Here is a 21,091-nt window from a genome sequence, read left to right on the forward strand (position 1 = left end):
CTGACAAGCTACAAAAACTAAAACCCCAACTGTTTTCAGTCTGAAACTGCTTCTGCATCAAAACAAGCCCCCAAACCTGTCAGCAGCACAATGCAAACAGCCACTGGTGCTCAGCACTGTCACATCTCAGGTGGCTCTGGCTGCTCCTGATCCATAGGGAACTCTAAAATGTCTCTTCTTCAGAAATCCTGAGGAAGCAAAATACTCTGAAGTCAGGGAAGCAAAAGCCAGGAGATGAAGCAAATTTATTGTTCCAAGTGTTGAAATTAGAGGGTATTTGAAATCAACAGCCACACACTTGATGAAAACCCAGCGAGTATGAATGAACAAATCCAGATAACCCTTAAATAAGTCACAAAGCTGTTGTGGGAGGGTGGGAATACATCAGAGAGCCTTGTAGGTAAGCCATGGTTTAGAAAAGATGCCCTCTGCACAAAGGACAGGCAGAGAACAGCATCACTGAGGTACAAGTCCCATTTCTCTCAGGCAAATTACTGCATAGATATCTAAGGTTTCTGAACAGCTTTTACAGCATATTGAGATAACAAAATGAAAATACACTGTATTTGAAACCAAAGAGCAGCATATTAGACATGCACTGGTAGAAAACATCCTGTGTGCCACTAGAGATGTTAAAAGTACCATACACAACTTGGATGTTCATCTAAAAGCATAATAACTTCCTTTGACTTCATTTTTTGTGGAAAAAAGTCTACATGGTCATAAATCTGGAATTCTCAACATTCAGCTGTGGTGGGTATGACATGAACATAGAGGGTCTTCATGTTCAGGTTCTTCATAGAAACATCTTTTGTGATCTCTGAAAGAAGGAAGGAAGAGAGAAACAACAGAGTTAGTGTTCTTTCTTACCATGAGAACTATGAACTTTAAAAAAAAATTTGCTTTATTCAGACATTTTTGCTGTGGGACTGGGACAGAAACTGCTCAGCTCAAAATTCCTTCCTCTTAAAGCCCAGGGCATGAAAGGAAGGGTCACCACATGTCACCAGTGTCCCTGCAAGAGCAGGAGAGCCTGTTTTATGTTCCAAAGTAGAAATTTTTGGAAGTCTACATCAGCCCACAGCTCTCACCTTCACATCCTGACAGAGCAGCACCTAATTCAGAAAACTCTAACACCATGATATGAAGTCAATATGAACAGCCCCTCATACACAGTTTATATGTAAAGTAATGATTGTACCAGTACCTGCTGAAGAACTACTGCTGGAATCTTGTTGAGTATGCCTGAAGACTTTCTGACCATACAGGACAATTCCCTAAGTCTTCTCACAGCTGCATGCCCAGAGTTTGGAACAGGGACAGGATAAAATCCCAACAAACCTCTGAAGGACAGAGCACGCTTCCAACAGGCTGACTCAGGGGTTGTAATTACTCAAGAAACACAAACACTGAGTAATCCCACTTGTGTCTAGGGAAAGTCACCTGCAAACTTGCAGGAGCTGGAAATCTTTCACCATTACCTTGTGAAATGTGAATTTTTTTCCCAAGCAGCCTGGTGCTTGCTGACTTTGCTTCCAGCAGCCATCAGCTGCCCCACTGAGAGCAGAGTGTTTGGAATACTGGGAGCTACAGCCTTGGAACAAAAGTCAGCCCAGTATCAAACACCCTGAGGCCTCTGCACTGAGAAAGCTCAGAGAGATAAGAAACTTGGCAGGTGTAAGCAGAGAACACTGGTGAAACCCAGATTAACAAGGACTGGGGTCACAGTGTCACTCTCACCCCAGAACCCTGCAGACAACCCAGCAAACACAAGATATTATAAAGGTCTGCCACCAGTCTTAGCACAAAGGACACATTAATAACACCCAGACTGGCCGGGGGTTTTCAGGAGGAACCCTTCTGCAGTGTCCTGCCCCATCCTGCTTTGAAAAATGTTTCATTTTTAGCCTAAACACACAGAATCTGCACTGATATTAAAAGCCATCTGTCAATGAGAGAACTGAGAAGTCCTCATGGGTCACAGTGCTTTCCAGGAGTTCTCTTCCATTGTAATACCACCCTTTAAGCAGCTGAATATGCATCCACAGAGCTATAAACCAATACAGCAATCAGGGCTGTATTCCTTCACTAACCTTCCTTCCCAGGAATGTGTTCCACCAGGATGTGAAAGAGTCTGGTCTGCAGAAGCAGCCAAACCAATTGTGAACTTGGCTCTCCAAGTCTCTAATTACATATTTATTTATAAGATCCTGAAAAATGAGGAACTTACATGAACCTATTTCCTACAGTATTTATCACAACAATTAGTTTTAAGAACTGGAAATTTGATTTATCAACAGAGTGTAGGGACACCTTCCTTTCTGTGCCAATGGCTCCAGGGAAGGGCTGCAGGGAGCACCTGGAGTGTCCCCACCATCCCCAGTATGGAACCATCAGGTACCTGGAGCCTCTGTCTCTCCAGCTCAGGAATAAGCAACACTCACCACCTGAACATTTCTTTTTGGAATGTTTTCCAACATTACAAAGGGGAGTGAAAAGCACGTTTGTTTCTGAAAAGCTGCTGAGTTTCTGTGCAATAGACAGCAGATGCCCAACTGCCTGGATGACAACATTTACAAAAATAACTCTTCAAAACCAATAATTCATTTTCCACCAAGTGATTGTTTTTCCTTTTTATTGAACAGGCACCAACCTTCCAATTCCTGGGTTATTTTCATCAAACACTTCAAACTGTTAACAGCAAATACATTTTTATTTTTAGAATAAAGCACACAAAACCTACTCAAGAGACTGAACTTTGCTGTTCTGAAGGTAAGACCTTGAACAGATTGATCAGAAGATGAATGGGAGATTACAAAGCTGCAACAATACAGATAAACACTAATTGACCTAATGTTTTCTAGAGGCATCAAAGTGTTTTATATGCAGCCCTCATTTGTCATACAAAGAGATGTGAAGATAAAACACAGCTATGCCAGTGTTTAAACTTAAAAAATGTTATTCAAGGAGCTGAATGCTGAGAATTAAATCTGAGATAGCAGAAGTGTGGCTACAAGGCATTAGCTGCACAAATAAACCTCTGGGACCAAGCTCTCTGTGTTCTGAGTTTTAAAAGAGACCAAATCTGTTGTTTTGGCCTTGGAGGAGTTATCAAATCTGATCTTTCACATCACTGTGAATTGTCACTTCATACACTTTAGTTAAAGTTTAAAGAGTTCTAGAGAATCCATGCTACAAATGTTACAGTGATTTAACCCATTTCCCTTTTAGGTGAAGGCATTTTAAAATTCCTCACTTCAACTGAGCCTTAAAAGCTGTTTTGCCAGTCTGTACATTTTCCTGTCCTGTCAGCTCCTTGCCTCTTTCAAAGCTCTGCAGTTTCCTACAGTGGTTATTTCAGTGTCTGAACAGAATCATCTGGGGCTGAACCAAAGAGGAACTGTGCCTAACATCCCTTGTTTCTGAGTGCCTGAATCCCTGAGTCCCCAGGTGGGCAAGGCTGCACACAAAAATACCTTTCAGTTTATGCAAACCAAGTGTGGTTCATCTTCTTGGTTTTTACCCCTTGTGCTGAAACACTCCAGGCTCCAGTTCTCTGTTAACACCACTCAGCACATTATTTTTGGCATTTGCTTAAACTATCACTAGAAAGTTTCATCAACATCTGAGATCCATTTGAATTACAAAAATGGCTTTTAAATAAATACACTTAAGGTCATATGAAGTAAAAGCTAAAAAAAAAAACCAAACCAAGAAACCCCCTTCCCACGACCACTCCTTGCTCAGATTTCAATATATCCCACCTAAATCCTCATGGGCAGCTGAGTGACCCCAGCTCTCAGCAGCTGCACCAGAGCTGCCCCCTCCTGCCCTCCCCACTGACAGCACCTCCTGAGGAAGCTCAGCCACCCTGAAAGGGGCAGTTTGAGCAGGATGTCCAACTTCTGGACAGGTAATGAGTGATAAGCCAGTAACTGTCATGGATCCCTCCCAAACAGCCTGTAAACCACATCACTGTGACACACTGCAGACAGAAACCTCAGCATCATTCCACTCAGCTGAATTCTCCAAGAATCCCTGTTTGGAGTTGTTTGGGTTTTTACCATGTAGTTTGCAATCCATTTTCTTTGTCAAATGAAGTCCCAAATCACCCTGGTCCAATTTTTTAGCACCACAGAAGCTTCAGTCACACCTTCCTCATGAATCAGAGATTTTTGTTTCCCATCTGTCAGTGGGTTTGGGGGGCTCTTTAGCATTTCAGACCTTCCTGCTTCCCAGGTATCCCAAATGGCTGTGTCCTACCTCACTCCTCTAACAGAGATCCACTCTTTTCCACCCACTCCAATCCTCCAAGACAATGCAGCAATATGAATGCTAAAAGTTTGAACAGATTCTTAAAATATTCCTGCTGTAGACTCAGTTCCAGGAGGAGATTCCCTGTTCATCACTCAGCAGGGCACTGCTGACTGACCTTTACTGCAGGAGGAAAAAACTTTCACAACGCCTTGCCTTGGCCATTTCATGAGGGGAATGCATTACAGCTTAGAGCTTCTACATCTGGATGTTTGCTTAAAGGATTCTGTTATGCTAATATTGAATTACTGGGCAAAATTACAAACCAGTGTGTGAACAGCATGGATTTAGTAATTAAACTGGATCTCAGGTTACATGAGCTGCTCCTCAACAATAAATTCCAAGGATCCTCAGACGGCAAACCAAAAGTTTGTGCTTACCATGAGTTAGTGCGTCATCCAGGAACAGCTTTAGCCTCCTGCTTCTGAGCCCAAAAACTTTTGCTGTCTCATGCAGAAGAGCTTTGTAGGTTAATCCATTCTGACCAACAGGGTTTTCCATTAGCAGAGTTCCCACTGTTCCTTTCTGGCATTCTGGACAAGATAAAACAGCTGAGTCACTATTGGTGAGAAATCAAATTACTTCATTTATCTGAGTAAATTGAAATTTAGGATTTCTTCTTCCATTTTACCTCTATTTCTTCATGGTACTGAGAGACAAATTAGCAATACCAACCTACAGATATTCTCTTAAGTTCATTAATTACAGAGCCAGAAATGTAAGTGATGACTGACAGCTTGACCAACAGAAGAAAACTTCTTTACATGGGCCAACAGGATGACACAGAGTTTGGGAAACATGAAACATTTCAACAGGACATAGAAACCACTACGTGCAGAAGCTCACCAAGCATGTACTGATGATCAAATCCCTTGTAAAAAAACCACATTTTTGGCTCCTGCAAGCTCTCAGTAGTGTCAGAAAGGGCTCATACCAGGGCACAGGCTAAGAGCAAGTTACTGAAACAACTCAGCTGCTCCCATGTGAGCTCTCAAAGTGCCAGAATGGCAGGTGGGAAACAGAATTACACACACATATATTTATACTCCAGACCAGATGAATAACACAATTCACTTGGCTTTTAGATAGCACTAAGAGCTGCTTCACAGGCTGTTTCCAGTGTTCAAACTTGGTCTGTTTTACGCTCAGCCTTTTACAATAAACTGCACAGGTGAGCTGATGGTCAGAAACAGGGAAACAATGCCCAGGGGCTCATGTTCAACTGCTGCCCCTTATCTCAAACTGGCACTCCTTTTGCTCTCAGGAGAAGAGGGAAGATTGTTTTTATAAGAAAGTACACACTAGGAAAAAAAATAACCAAAATCTCCATGCAGCAATGGAAAGCTGCAGCTGAGCAGCAGAAGCTGCTGTGAGGAGCAGCCCAGCAGCCCCCATACCTTGTGGCTTGGCATTGATGAGCTGCAGGTTGATGTACTGGCAGAGCAGGGCACTGGGGGAGCTGGGCAGGCCAGGGGCTGACCCTGCTGTCACGTGCAGAGTCCTCCCACTGAGCCCCAGCAGGTCTGTGTGCTTCAGCAGCTCTGCAACACAAAGGGACACCAGTCAGGCCAGCCCAGGAGCTTCTCACTCCTGCCCCACTGTCTCCTCTTGCACCATCCTGTCCTCCAGAAAGAGCTTCTCTGCTGGAAAAATGGGATTTGTGCAGGAATATTTGGGTTTCATAATAACACAAAGAGAGTGCTTGGTTTGCTGTGGAAATTAGCTCCTATATAACATTTCTTATGCATATAGTGATTTATGCAATAAAAATAGGTAGCTAACTTCAAACAAGCAAGAAATTATTCACCCAAGCCAACCATTCAGCAGCCATTATGGGCTACTTGTATGAAAACTGAGTGCAAGTCTACAAGTTTCCCAAACAAGAAGCTTAAGAGAGTTTTCAGCAGTCTAGAGGAAAATAAAGTCACAGAAAACTTTTTTACCATCTGACTTGAGCCCAGCTTCCTCCCTTTGAATTTTATTTTTTTTAATGTAGCAAAGGACAAATTTTATTTTTTATTTTCTATTCCTATCTCATTATATGAAAAGCTGTGATCTTTGATTGCACCCAGACTTCCCCGGACAAAGCAGCACCGGGAATGCATTACTATGCAACAACAGGCTATTTATTAATAATAAATATTAAATATAGTAAATTATCATATTAATAACAAATTAATTAATACATTAATAATAAATTATATATTGATATTAAATATATTAAACTCCATAAAAAAACAAACAAAAAAATTTCAAGTCATGGCTCATGAATAATGCCCCCTACAGGAGTATCTGTATGGCCAAAGCAGCACTGGGAATGTGTCACTATGCAACATCAGGATATGAATTTTACCTTTTTCTAATGTAGAAAAAGACAAATTTTTTATTTTCTATTCCTATCTCATTATATGAAAAGCTGTTATCTTTGCTTGCACCCAGACTTCCCTGGCCAAAGCAGCACTGGCAATGTGTTACTATGCAACATCAGGCTATTTATTAAGAACAAATATTAAATATAGTAAATTATTATCATATTAATAACAAATTAATTAATACAATAATAAGAAATTATATATTGATATTAAATATATTAAACTCCAGAAAAAACAAACCAAAAAATTTCAAGTCATGGCCCGTGAATAAAGCCCCCTATAGGAGTATCTGTGTGCAATGCCAGCACAGCTCATGATCCAGCACATGACTCCAGGAAGGCAGATGGAGAGAATGGGGGAAAGCCAGACCCAAACCAGCAGCCCCATCTCCAAGGACATCAGAAGCAATCCCTGGAAGATCTGGGAGGAGAAGCTGATGAGGTTTCTGTGACAAAAATGAATCCTGCAGCACTGCCTGAGCCTTGAGGTCAGAGCCACTGATGGGCATGATATTAAAATACACAGGAATAACATAACTCTGTGCTGCAAAGAGCTCCAGAAATCAAATCATCAAACCCAGGGACAGCTGATGCATTTAATTTCTTGTCAGAACTGTGTGTTCCTGTACATATGGAACAGGCACACCTGTCAGCTCCAGCCAACAGGTTTTCATTCCACAGCAGCCTTATCCACATGTCAGGCAGCCTAAGCTGTACAAAGCTCATTTTATATAGGTCACCTGAAAATCTCAAGGGAAATAATTTATAAATGTATACTTTTTGTAGGTTTATAAACTTATAAATAAAAAGCCTCTAAACCAACCACCCAGCTCCCAAAAAAAGTCCCTAACCCCACAAAAAGATGAACAGCAATCACAAGTTCTCAAAATTCTGTCAAGTGCCACAGAACAGAGTGAGATGCACTGGGAGTGTTTACAAGATTGCTCAAGGAGGCAAAAAGACCTCAGGCTGCACCTAAGATTCTAAAATGTGTATTTTAAACATCAACTTTTATATATTTGTATATAAATATATACAAATTTAAATTTAACAGTTTAAAGAAAAAAGAAACCAAAAGTCAAGCACTGTTCCGGCCTGTCTCAAGCACAGGAAGGGGATTTGCTTTTGAAAGCAAGAAAACAACTGAATCAACAAGTGGAGAGGAATTACCAAGGTTCCATCCAAAGGAAGGGAGGCAGGGGCAGGTTTTTCCCAAACCAGCACCATTTCAGGCCACAGAAGAGAGAGCACAGGGGGTGACAGAGTGGGAACACCTGGCCCCAGCAACTCCCAGTTTGCCATTCCCCAGCTGGCAGCACTCCTGGGGATCCATGCAGGGCAGGGAGGCAGAGCTGCAGTGATGGGGGTTTGCCCAATTAACAAATGAGCATTTGGCATTCCAGGAGCACTGACATTTGCCAGGGAAGAGCTCAGGCTGACAGAGGAGTCTGTTCACAGAGCCCACTCACAAGAGCAAGAAAAAATGGATCATTTCTTCCTGGATATCAATAGACTTGAAGGCAAGCAGGTATTACAAGTGCTCATCAAAATCACTTTAAAAGTCAGTTCTCCCTGCAGTGGGGTTTAAGTGCTAATGCTCTGCCCTAAAGTACCTTACAGCCTCACAGCCTTTTAAAAATTGAAGATTAAAAAAATCAGCCATCCGAAAATTATAAAGATGGAATAAGGCATGGATCAAAAGCTTGTAGGAGATTTTTACCCCACCTTCTTTGCCCCTCTCTTTTTTTTTAAGCCCTACAGATGCATTTCTTCCCATAAACATATTGAAAGTGTTTTAAATAAATCTTTTTCATTAAGGGCTACTTGCATGAAAGCTGAGTGCAAGTCTACAAGCTTCCCAAACAAGAAGCTTAGAGAGTTTTCAGCAGTTTAGAGGAAAAAAAGTCACAGGCAACTTTTTTTAGCATCTGACTTGAGCCCAGCTTCTTCCCTTTGAATTTTATTTTTTTTTATGTAGAAAGAGACAAATTCTATTTTCTGAAGGTCAGTACAAGTCCCAGAGCCTTGTTTGGGGGGTGCAGTTCCTCAAAATACCTTGACACACTATTGGGGAGGAAATGTTCATCCCATTATTCCAATGCTGCACTGAAAAGCAGGGACATGACCCATCTGAGAAGAACTGCCTGATCCTGTGCCACAGTACAACCGTAAGGAAACCCTCATTACAATTAGAGAACAAGATCATAAATTACTGCAAGTACAATGGACAGCCCTAGAAACCAGAGGAAGGGAATGAGGAGCCAGAAATTTGGTTTTGCTGGGTCCCAATTTTATTAACACACGTGGGAACAATTCAGAAATTACTTGTCTGGAGTGCACAACCTTTCTCTGCAATTCCTCTGGGACACAGCAGCTGATTCCAAGCCCTGGAGTCACCATGAGACCTCACCTGAGGTTACCCACACCAGAGCAGATGGATTGTATCCAAAGCAAACACTGGGATTCTGTTCTGTCCTCTGACACCTTTCAGGATGTTTTCCTGGCACATGCCTTGAGCTGGGACTCCCCATGGAGCCACATCTGCTGACCAATGCTTGTTTGAGATGTGACACACTGCCACAAATGCCAATTTGATGATCTGATCTTTCCAAGGGAATTTTCATATGGTGAATAAGTGGGCAGGGAAAATACCCTGCTCTGCTCAGACCACTGACACTGAAAGGTGAAAATCAGCATGGCAAGAAATGATTCCTAAGGAGCAGAAGTGACAAGGAGAGAAGGAAAGGAGGAGAAGGAAAGGAGGAGAAGGAAAGGAGAAAAAGGAGAGGAGAAAAAGGAGAGGAGGAGAAGGAAAGGAGAAAAAGGAGAGGAGGAGAAGGAAAGGAGAAAAAGGAAAGGAGAAAAAGGAGAGGAGGAAAAGGAAAGGAGAAAAAGGAAAGGAGAAAAAGGAGAGGAGAAAAAGGAAAGGAGAAAAAGGAAAGGAGAAAAAGGAAAGGAGAAAAAGGAAAGGAGAAAAAGGAAAGGAGAAAAAGGAAAGGAGAAAAAGGAAAGGAGAAAAAGGAAAGGAGGAAAAGGAAAGGAGGAAAAGGAAAGGAGGAAAAGGAAAGGAGAAAAAGGAAAGGAGAAAAAGGAGAGGAGAAAAAGGAGAGGAGAAAAAGGAGAGGAGAAAAAGGAGAGGAGAAAAAGGAGAGGAGAAAAAGGAGAGGAGAAAAAGGAGAGGAGAAAAAGGAGAGGAGAAAAAGGAAAGGAGAAAAAGGAAAGGAGAAAAAGGAGAAAAAGGAAAGGAGAAAAAGGAGAAAAAGGAAAGGAGAAAAAGGAGAAAAAGGAGAGGAGAAAAAGGAGAGGAGAAAAAGGAAAGGAGAAAAAGGAAAGGAGAAAAAGGAAAGGAGAAAAAGGAAAGGAGAAAAAGGAGAGGAGAAAAAGGAGAGGAGAAAAAGGAGAGGAGAAAAAGGAGAGGAGAAAAAGGAGAGGAGAAAAAGGAGAGGAGAAAAAGGAGAGGAGAAAAAGGAGAGGAGGAAAAGGAAAGGAGGAAAAGGAAAGGAGGAAAAGGAAAGGAGGAAAAGGAAAGGAGGAAAAGGAAAGGAGGAAAAGGAAAGGAGGAAAAGGAAAGGAGGAAAAGGAAAGGACGAAAAGGAAAGGACGAAAAGGAAAGGAGGAAAAGGAAAGGAGGAAAAGGAAAGGAGGAAAAGGAAAGGAGGAAAAGGAAAGGAGGAAAAGGAAAGGAGGAAAAGGAAAGGAGGAAAAGGAAAGGAGGAAAAGGAAAAGGAGGAAAAGGAAAAGGGCCTTTGTTACTACAGCAGAAGAAGAGGGAAGGTTTCAACTTTTTCCACCACTTCCTTTTGGGATTTCAGCATTAATGGATTTGTGCTGCATATTTTTGTCCCATAAATGGCAGAAAAACCCCAAATATGGAGTCAAATTACTTCTAAACTTAATGAGATGGGAGTTTCCCAACTTTTCTGGGCCTTTTGAAAGTCATCTCTTACTATCTGTAATGACATTGAACAATACAGGTACAGACTCCCCTCTGCAGGCACAGACCACACTGTCATCCCTCCTACTTGGAAAAGGATTTCAAGGAAAACCATTTCCTTCTCCAAAACACAACTGGAACTTGAGGAAGATACTGAAGGATTTCCCCTAAATCCCCTCTGACTGAAAGCAAAGATTAATCCTTTTGTATGACAGGACTGAGGACTGTGTTCAGCTGAGCCGAGCACAACTTGAAAGATTTATCACAGGGAGTTAATGGATGACACCAGATGGGAAACCCCCAAAATCCTCCTAGAAATATTCTCAGGAGAGGACAAGAAGGAAACTAAGGACTGAGATGGCAGCAGTGACACATAAACTATTTCTTTATGGATGTCACTGGTGGACATGAACTGGTGATCCTCAGCAGCCCTGGGGGCACCTCAAATCAGCCAACTCAAGCACCTCCCCCTCAGATGTGCCTCAGTAATATTCCCATTAAAACACTAATAAAAGGTTTTGTAGCCATCCAATTATCATTTTTACAGTTTTCTGGGGTTGTTTTTTACATTCTTTTGCCTTAAAGTTCAAGCTGCAAAGATTATTCAATAGGTTTTTCTAAAAAAAGAAGAAATGTAGAGCTCCTCAAGGTTCTCTAGGGTGGAAAGGCAACATTTTTCTTCTACAGATCACAGTTTGCATTCAGCTTAGGTTCTCACCCTGCCTACTGAGGCATTAGGGAAAGCAGGGAAAGGCTGATGGCAGCTCGCCATGGAGATCCAGCACAGCCTGGGCCCAGTGCAAACACTGAAATAAATCACATTTTGTCCTGATGAGAACTGCAATGGAAGCAAGATAACAGATGAGCACCATTCAGCAGCAGCTTTTGGAAACATGTTGATGTGACTATAAACACAGTCTCATAAGCTAAGGACTATAAAATGGAATACCCATTTTCTTGTCAATTTGATATAGCTAGCTAGATAGATATAAATTACACAGTAAATAATTATACAGTAAATTACTCCTAGCTGGTGCAAGAAAGACTTTCAATTTTCCTTGTCATACTCCATTTACCTGTGTTTCCATTAAAAACTGTCAGTTTGGAATTTTTAAGACCAAAAATGCAGGAGACAGCATCTACAAGTCCAGTGAAGTTCAAGGTATTATCTCCTTTTGGATTTTCCAGCAGCAACACACCATCTAAAACCAAAATTAAGACATTAAAATGGAGTTTGGAAGCAATATCCAAGTTCTAATGATTTTCTAATGATTACTTCCAGTGAGTTTCTAAGCCAATTTAAAACTGACAACACTGCGTCTTTCCAGATTTTTTTTAGTGGGAAAGGGGAAAGAAAACAGAGAAACAAACTGATGTGTACTTCAGATTTATGGTGCAGAAGTTCTATTTGCCTTTATTAACAAGGCAGTCCCATTTGTGTGTTACTAAGGTACAACCCAGCCTATAATTTAATATTATAGGTAATATATTGGTTAAAAGCTGAGACTGTGCCCTCTGAGATGGTCACCAGCTTTCCCAGCTGGATTCCTTCTCACTCAGGGAGCAGCTCTGTGACCATGTCCAACAAGGAACAATTATTTCCATACATAAATTGGCAGTACATGCAAGAAAAAAACCTCCCCAAGTGCATTTAGTTTTCTCCCTTCTTAATATCTAACTCACCCTTGTAACAACATCACTGCACCCATGTCCACTGCCCAAGATACAGTCAGGCCATTATCTGGTTTAAAGTATGATTTTCATCTCTGGAATTCATATCTGAGCTTTTCAATGTTCCCCACATCCAGGCCTCACCTCCTGCACAGAGCTGCAGCAGGGATTACAAATCCTCAAGCACAGCCCAAACCCAGAGAGTGCAGACCCCACACAGATACTGACACACAAACTCTCCCTGCAGCAGGAGTGACAACTCCTGTGCACCCAGGAGAGTTTCCCTCAGAAGGAATCATGGACAGCTGTGGTTTTGCTTTGAATAAACTTATTTTCAAGAATTATTTCACCTGCACCACCTTTCAAATGAATTCAGGCTCCAGCCTTCACCACTCCATTTCCAAACTCTCCCTCCCAGCAGCCCTGCCAAAGCAAGCTGGGGATGTTCATTCCTACCTTGCTCTGTCCCATTGACACAAACTTTGAGGTTGACATAGGCACAGGCTGGGCCAGCAGGCTGGCACACCCCCCCTCTGACCAGGGTGATTTCCAGCTCTGATCCCTTCAGCTGGGGAAAGACAGAGATTGGCATTATTTCAATACTGCTTATTAAACAAACACAGCAAAATGTTTTCCTTCAATAAACAACACTAAGATATTGCTTTATACTAAATGTGATTTATCATAAAGCAGGGATTTTTCCTACATCTGCCTTCAGTGACAGTGCTTCAGACATCAATCTGCCTGTACCACATGTCGGGAAAGGAGGGAACAAACAGCCTGATTTTCACAAGTGATGAGCAGTGAGGACACCCTCCCAAAATACAATCCCAAAGCAAATCTGCCTGAGAGGAACACTCTTCCAGAGAAATTCAGGTTACTGACCAGGGCCCTGCTCTCAGTCACTGCCTGGAGAAGCCCCCACTCTCCCTGGGGGAGCACTGAGAACCCCCTGGGTCACACTGCCTTGGTACCACCAGCCTTTGAGTGTCTCCCCAGGAGGCACCAGTGACCCTGTCAGACCTGAATCCAACACGGATCTTGCAAAAAAGATCCAGAAATCACTCATATGAATAACTGGTACAAAAAGACCATTTAAGCCATTTTGTTTTGTAAATTTGGAGATGGTCTTTGGCAAGAGATACAGTCCAAAGGGTGACAGACAAATTTGGAAGTGTCATTCTTTGCTCTAGTCCTATTACAAAGTAGGGAAAAACACTTATGCAGCAACAAATGCCATTCTGTGTTTATCCATTCTACCAACAACTCTAAATTCATTTTTCAAGTACCTACTTTTCTGCCCCAATAGTTTCTGAGAAACTGCTTTGGTTTTTTTGTTGTTGTGGCTTGGAGCAAGTCTTTGGGAAAGGAGCTCAGAATTAAAGCCTTGTAGCAAAAATTGATCCAGGATAATTTCCCAGAAGTAATGACTTTAATGTAATCACAATAAATATAAAAAGAACAGAGTGCATTTCATTTTTGTTCCAATTCTCACATATATTCAACAGCAAGCAGATTCCTGTTACTCCTCTGAGTAACTTCCAGAAATTTGATGCAATGATCCTGCCACAGCTGGCTTAACTTACACACTCCTATGAAGGATTTCTCAGGAAGGGCTTTCTCATGTCACTGCTCTGGATGTGACAAAGGAGCTGCAGCAGAGCAGAGTCAAGCACCTGCCCTAAGCAATCCACCTCTGCAGGCCCAGAACACCAACTCCCAAGGAGCACTTGACAGTGGCACTGCAATCTCAGTCATCTGGTTCTCTCTGCAACATCCACTCTGAAGTCTGAGTGTGTGACAAACAGTTCAGAGGCACAGCAAAGGCTGCAGCAGGCACAGAGCTCCTCCACAAGGAGTTCCCTGGGGTTACTGTCCCTGTCCATGGTAGGGCTGGAACTACATAATCTTCAAGGTCCCTCCCAAACCAAACCCATTCTGTGATCCTGTAACTGAGACTCCTTAAAATAAATAACAGTGAACAAGTGCATTGCTTCTGTTCTTCTGTGCCTCCATGTCCCACACACAGACTGTACCCCCTCAGGACTGGCAGCATTGTGTAGGATCCTAGGGTGGCTTGGTTGGAAGGTGCTTTACCTTGGTGACCATCTCATTTCACTCTTCCTGCCATGGGCAGGGACACCTCCCACTGTCCCAGGGTGCTCCAAACCCCATCCAGCCTGGGCTTGGGCACTGCCAGGGATGCAGGGGCAGCCACAGCTGCTCTGGGAACCTGTGTCAGGACCTCCTCACCTTCCCAGGGAACAATCCTTTCCCAAAATCCCATCCAGCCCTGCCCTCTGGCAGTGGGAGCCATTCCCTGTGTCCTGTCCCTCCATCCCTTGTCCCCAGTCCCTCTCCAGCTCTCCTGGAGCCCCTTTAGGCACTGGAAGGGCTCTGAGCTCTCCCTGGAGCCTTCTCTCCTCCAGAGAGAACATCAAGCCCAATTCGCTGCTCATGGTTTTGTGTGAAACCCTCTCCCTCCAAGGTTTCAGGGTGGCAGGAGGCCCACTCAGCTGGATGCCCACAATGAGACAACTGCACTTCTCTGAACTGAGCTATCAACACCCCACCGACCTGGCTGCCAGAACATTGCCATTTAGTGAAGATTTCTGTAGATTTTCTCTGTCTGAAATTCAACATTTGTGCAAATGCATGGCCTGACCCAAAACCTCTCCCAGGGTCACACACTAGCTCCTCATCTCCACAACTGAAAGGACTGCCTGGTTTTTGCTGACATTTAGATGACAGCCATCAGTTCTAGCCATAAAAACCAGGTCAGGTGCCTGCTGGCAGGGGAGGATTTCTTCTCTACACACAGAGCAGTGTTTATGACTAAACCAGTACACTCATCTTTCCACAATGGTTTTCTTCATTAAAATATACTAAATTAGATTTCAGTAAGAGCAAAATAAGTGGGGGGGAGCCATACTTGCACAGGCATTAAAGTTTTCATGGAAAGCAACAGTGACCAGCACTAAAGCTCCGGTTCAGGGGATTTGAGGCAGGCAATCACACAGGTGATTCCCAGCACTGTATTTCCAGCTTTTACATTCCAATTCAGATTTGATGTTGTCCAATTCAGATTTGATGCTGTCCATCAGAAGTATCAAATAAGCACTTAGAAGAAACTTAAAGATTTTCAGTGATTTCTCAACCACAGTATTTACTTAGTGTTTACCCCCTGTCTGTCACTAGATGAAACTGATAGTTTTGAAAAAGGCCAAACAGGGCTTTGTTTCAAATCTGTACAACTTCAGAAGTGCCATTAATAACTATAAAACATTTCCTTTACACACACTATTAAGATGGATGAAATGTGCCCTTTCCTTTCAGCTATTCCCTGCCTTCCCAGTCATCCTGTAAATCAAATCTCAAGCCTGATGGATCCTACACTCTTGTGTGAATTAATCTTTGTGGTCCAGCAGGACATTTATAGTGAAGAATAGCTCATTCACAGTTCTGCTAGGAATGTCTTTTGAATAGAGTAAGTTTCAGTAAAACCATGGCAAAACTATCATCAAGTATGTCAGAAGCAGCAATCAAAGAAAACAACAGAAATTGCTGCTGATTTGAAATATGAAACTACACTTTTACAACAGACAACTTCAGCAACACAGGGCAGAGGAAAAAACATCCTTAAATATTAAACAAGTTGGTCTTAAGCCAAATTCAGCCTCAAAGGAGTAGTTCTAGTACAAAAGACTATTAATCTAAGAAAATCAGAGCAACAACATTTTGGCTGTTCAAACAACACACTAATCCAAATACAAATAACTGTGTATTAAGTTCAGACAAACAACTGCCTTAGTTATTTACTCTGGTATCCAAGCAGCTTCATTCTCAAAATCACCACGCATACAGAAACCAACTCCTTTCTTGGATAAACCAAGAAAGACTAATACAAAAAGTCATAAATAGAAAACAATATCTGCTCTATCCCACAAACAAATATTGACACCATTACTCTTTAATTGGAGCAGCTTGTTGGGTTAAAAGCAAATAAGATGAACTATGCAAGCAGTGCTTTTCCTCCTTACTTGTGTTGTTTCCTGGATGAGAACTTCCCTTGAGGTAGGCACTGGGTAAGGCTTCAGGTCTGCCTTTATTGTGGCAAAAATGAACTCAGCGTGCTGCTGGATGACAGTGTCCAGGTATTCCCCCTCTGGCAGGGCCCTGTAGTACACTGTGATCTCATCTGTGGGCACCAGGTTCCTCTGCAGGACACACAGACACCATTACTGACAGAAAAACCACACACCAAGACAGCAATACTTGTCAAGTTAAAAAAAAATAAATTATCAAGCAGTTGTTAAAAGCTTCCACAAAAGACTTGGAAGAAAACAATCCTTGTACAAAAACATAAAGAATCTTAAAAGATGGGAGTTTAGGCAAGATTAAGTATATTAATATTCATTATAGTGAAAATAAATTATGAACAGAACTGAATTTAAATGCAGTAACACATGGGAGAGTTTTCATGGCCACAATCCTTCCTGGTTATATTTTATACAGAAATAAATCCTCAAGTTTTATTTCTCTACACATCCTTTAGAGCTCTTGTAAGGGAATCCAATCAGAAAGCCATACATGAGGAGTAAATGATACAGGGCTCCATGTTTAATTAAAAATGCAGTCTGTGCATACTGCCCAGACTGCTGGAAAGGGAATGGCAGTGCCTTGTCCCACCCCACTGAGTGCTCACCTTCTTGCGAAGCTTCTGGATGCGGTTGATCACCTCCCGGGCCACGCCTTCATCCACCATGGACTGGTCTGGGGTCACATCCAGCAGCACCAAAACCTGAGCAAAGGCACAAAACATTGATGAACAGGTGACAAACTGGACACAAGGTGGGAGTAATATTGTCAGGAGCTCAGGATGCCTTTAGAGAGCTCCTCATGTACAAAATATGACGGTGGAGAGAATGTCGAACAGCTCCAGGATTCACACACCCCTGGAATGTGCTGTGCTACCTGAACTAACAAACCCAAGCCAGCTTTTACCTCCCCATTTTCCTACTGCTTCCTGAGGAACTCTTCCCTCAATCAAAAAAAGAGAGAGAGGAAATAACCAATAACATACCTGAGCATCGGAGTGTGCCTCGAACTGGGCAGATCCCTCTGTCATCTGATACATGAGACGCAGATCCTCCCCATGGAGCTCGTGTCCTTCCACAACAATGCTGCCTGCAGGGTTGGCAGATGGAGAGCAGCTCTTACCATCCAAGTAAAACCCCCAATTTTAAATTCAGAAAGCTTTAACCAAGCATCAGCCTTCAAACATGTGCCATGTATATATTTGCAATGCAGTCAGACAGCAGTTAAGCACTAGTAAGCAGCAGTGAATTATCCCACATTTCCATTTTTCACAGAAGCACTTCTCCAGGCAGCAGAGCCCACTAAAACACAGGCACTTCAGCAACTGTTTGTGTGGAACCATCTGAATGGAATAAAACTTAAAAATAACCTGTATACCCCACCAACTCCAAACTTCCATTTAAGCAGTTTGCTAAACAGATATAGCTGCAAAATTCACACCCACTTGTAACTCTGGAATCAAAGGAATGCTTTTGGAATAAAAGCTACTGCACAAAAACTCAGTTCCAATCTGATTCAATCTCACAGAAAGCTTGTTCTCTGCTTCATCTGGGCTTTACAGAAGCACTTAAAATCAGAGAACATCCTGAGATGGAAGGGACCCAAGGAATCACGGGGTCCAAATTCTGCACAGACATCCCAACAATTCCACCCTGTCCAAACTCTCCTGGAGCTCTGGCAGCCTCAGAGCTGTGACCATTCCCTGAAGAATCTGCCCAGTGCTCGACACCTCTGGGGAAGAACTTTTTCCTATTATCAACCCTAAACCTCCTCTGACAGGAAGGAACAATTCACAGAAGAACAGTTTAAAATCAGTGTCCACAATCATTTCTAAACTTTTTTTTTTGCAAAAAAAAAAAACCAAAAAAACATGGAAATAATAAACACAAATTTCCTCCTCATAACAGGTGAAGAGGGATAACAAGAGGGAAGCAGGCCTTAAGCTCCCTTAAGCCAAGGGCATCCTGGCCTGGATCAGGAATGGTGAGGCCAGCAGGAGCAGGGAGACCGTTCTGCCCCTGCACTGGGCACTGCTGAGGGCACACCCTGAGTGCTGTGCCCAGCTCTGGTGCCTCAGTTCGGGAAGGACCTTGGGACACTGAGCACATCCAGAGGGGACAATGAGGCTGGAGAGGGGCTGGGAACACAAACCCTGTGAGGAACATTTGAAGGAGCTGGGGGTGTTGAGCCTGGAGGAGGCTTTGAGGTGAGCTTATTGCTCTCTACAACTCCCTGAAGGGAGGTTGAAGGCAGGTGGGGGTCGGTGTCTGACAGAGCCAGAGGACACAGTCTCAAGCTGCATCAGGGAAGGTATACGTTGGATATTAAGAAAAAGTTTTTCACCAAAAGAATAACAAAGTACTGGAATGCTCTTCCCAGGGAGGTGGTAGAATCACCATCTCTGGATGTGTTTAAAAAAAGACTGGACATGGTTCTTGGTGCTACAGTATAGTTGAGGTGTTAGGGCACAGGCTGGATTCGATGATCTTAGAGGTCTCTTCCAGCCTCATTATTCCATGATTCTGCAAGCCTACAGAAGGACACCCTGCCACCCCTGAGGGCTCTGTCCCACTACAGACCTGTCTCCTGGAACCTCTCCAGCTGCTCGCTGCTGAGCTCCTTGATGGCAGCCATGACGGGCTTGAAGGCGCCCTTGAGGCGGCGGCCCAGCACGGTGTGCTCGGGCTCGGCCCTCAGCCGCACGTCATACCGGGCCTTGTCCGCAGAGAGTGTCAGTGCCCGCACATTCAGCTCCTGCAGGGACACACAGCACACAGATCAGCTCCTGATGTCAACGTGAGAGGTTTGTACAGGGCTATCTCTATGGACAGAATAACTGGGAGAGCAAACAAACCCAACCCTGAGCCCACCTTCAGCAGCAGAGCCCGTCCCCACCCTCAGCCTCCAGGGTGTGTGGCTATTAACAGGCAGCTCCCGCCTCTAATCAGCCCCTTTAACTTTCTTTATGTCCAACCTCCACCTAAGCTTCTACCCAGCCTTCGCCCTAAGCAGCCTAGGCCTAGCCTTCCACCGAACCCACCTCATCTCAGCCCTACTATGTTTAGAAACTCAGCAGCCCTCTTGATTTCCCCCTCACAGCTGCCCAAGAGCTGAACCCATTCCCTCTGTGTGCAGTGGCCTGGCAGAGCTCAGGAGAGGAAATTCTGTTGGAACAGAATTTGTGTCCTTTCAGAACACACAGAGCCAGGAAATCATTACCAACCATTTTATGGTTGAGGTTGTACAAAATGGCCTCATTTTGTGTCCTCCTTACCTGTTTGTTCCAGCTCCTCACTGCACAGAAAACCACCCTGCTCAGAAAAGCTCCTGCAGCCAAAACAGCTTTATAAAACCTGCATGAACTTTAGGAGGGGCCCCAGACACTGCAGGAAGGTGTGTACCCATTTTTCTGAGCTGCACATGCAGATTTTGTTCCCATATCTGAAGGGAACATGGTGGTGCTGTGGGAAGTTTTACACAACTGATTGAGAGGACAAAGTTGTTTTCACATGAGGAAAGACCAAGGCTGGAACTCTTTGGAGATAATATGGCTGGGGTTGGAAAACATGAGGCACAGACCTGCACAAACATTTCACTGCAATCCAGCAGGTCCTGCCTGCCAGGCTGCCCAGCACTTGGAGCATTTGGTGTTTAATGCCCACTGGATGGTGGTGAGAGCTCCCATCACCATCCTACAGCATCCTCAGGTGCACTTGGCAAACAAGCAAGGCATTTAGGAAGCAGAAGTAAATGGCAGCATCAGCATGACAGGACTAGCAAGTAGCCAAACATTTGGATTGAGAAATAACGTTTAAATACAACCTCTGAGCTGCAGCCTAATTCCCTAGGAAGTCCTACTGACATGAGGAGCCAAGAACACAACTGAATCTAATTTTATTTAATAAATCTTTTAGGAAATCTAATGAAAATTATGCACTTCAGAAATTCGGTTTCAATGGGGTGCTGCTGGAAATGAGCCCACGAGTTGTAAATGACAACCTCGTGGGGGAAAAGAAATAATAATCCAAAAAATAGCACAAATTGAAAAATTACTTTGGGCCTGATTAGATAAATCAGAGAAGCCAACTCCATCAGGACAAGTTTTCTGTACTAATTAGATTAGGAAATTATTCTTTCCACATATTATCCATTTAAAAACCCAGAATGAGTCTTAGAAAAACAGGCAAATCTGTATCTTAGGTCTGTTTACACCAGTCTCAGAGCTTTGACTTAAAATAATTCTTAATTTTATCTTCCTAATTACTCAAAATTAGCTCCTTAACACATCTTTCAAGTCTCATGGGGACATAGTGAGGCAACCAGCCCTTCCCATGACCAGCTGAAGAGCTGAACACGGAATGCCTGAACATGTAAGAGCCTTCAGCTGGTGCCATGTGCCCCAGCTATGGCCAGTCCTCAGAACAGAGACAGAAATATCAGAAATGCTGTGCTTCAGCTGGGCTCTCTAAGCAGGCAGCCTAAAAAGGAAAATAAGTACTCATTATGTCATAGTGTAAGAAATGAAAAACTGCTGGGCCCTCCAGCCACAGCTCCTGTCAGATAATTCAGCCCTGTCACAGGCTCACTCCCTGGGTTTGATGGAGAAGTCAATTTTCTGTTTTACAGCAGCTCTGCACAGGGCTGGGGGTTGGAGGGAATGCAAAGGCTGGATGGAAACAAGATTCTGACTGTGCAGAGTCAAA

At 43.2% G+C, this 21,091-nt stretch overlaps 1 protein-coding gene across 1 annotated transcript in view; it reads right to left on the minus strand.

The window, feature by feature from the left end:
* Positions 1 to 228: 228 nt before the first annotated feature.
* The window catches only part of IARS1 (isoleucyl-tRNA synthetase 1), a 95,586-nt gene continuing 74,723 nt past the window's right edge, over positions 229 to 21,091 (minus strand). Inside the window, exons 27-35 of the mRNA XM_058813121.1 lie at positions 18,968 to 19,142; positions 17,374 to 17,477; positions 16,996 to 17,091; positions 16,331 to 16,507; positions 12,747 to 12,858; positions 11,696 to 11,821; positions 5,712 to 5,855; positions 4,695 to 4,847; positions 229 to 820 (exon numbers count right to left, since the gene is read on the minus strand). Of these exons, the coding sequence (XP_058669104.1) occupies positions 738 to 820; positions 4,695 to 4,847; positions 5,712 to 5,855; positions 11,696 to 11,821; positions 12,747 to 12,858; positions 16,331 to 16,507; positions 16,996 to 17,091; positions 17,374 to 17,477; positions 18,968 to 19,142 (1,170 nt within the window). The 3' untranslated portion in view covers positions 229 to 737. The remainder of the gene's footprint in view (positions 821 to 4,694; positions 4,848 to 5,711; positions 5,856 to 11,695; positions 11,822 to 12,746; positions 12,859 to 16,330; positions 16,508 to 16,995; positions 17,092 to 17,373; positions 17,478 to 18,967; positions 19,143 to 21,091) is intronic.

This window comes from Ammospiza caudacuta, chromosome 12, assembly GCF_027887145.1.
Source record: "Ammospiza caudacuta isolate bAmmCau1 chromosome 12, bAmmCau1.pri, whole genome shotgun sequence".
In the NCBI taxonomy this organism is placed as follows: domain Eukaryota; kingdom Metazoa; phylum Chordata; class Aves; order Passeriformes; family Passerellidae; genus Ammospiza; species Ammospiza caudacuta.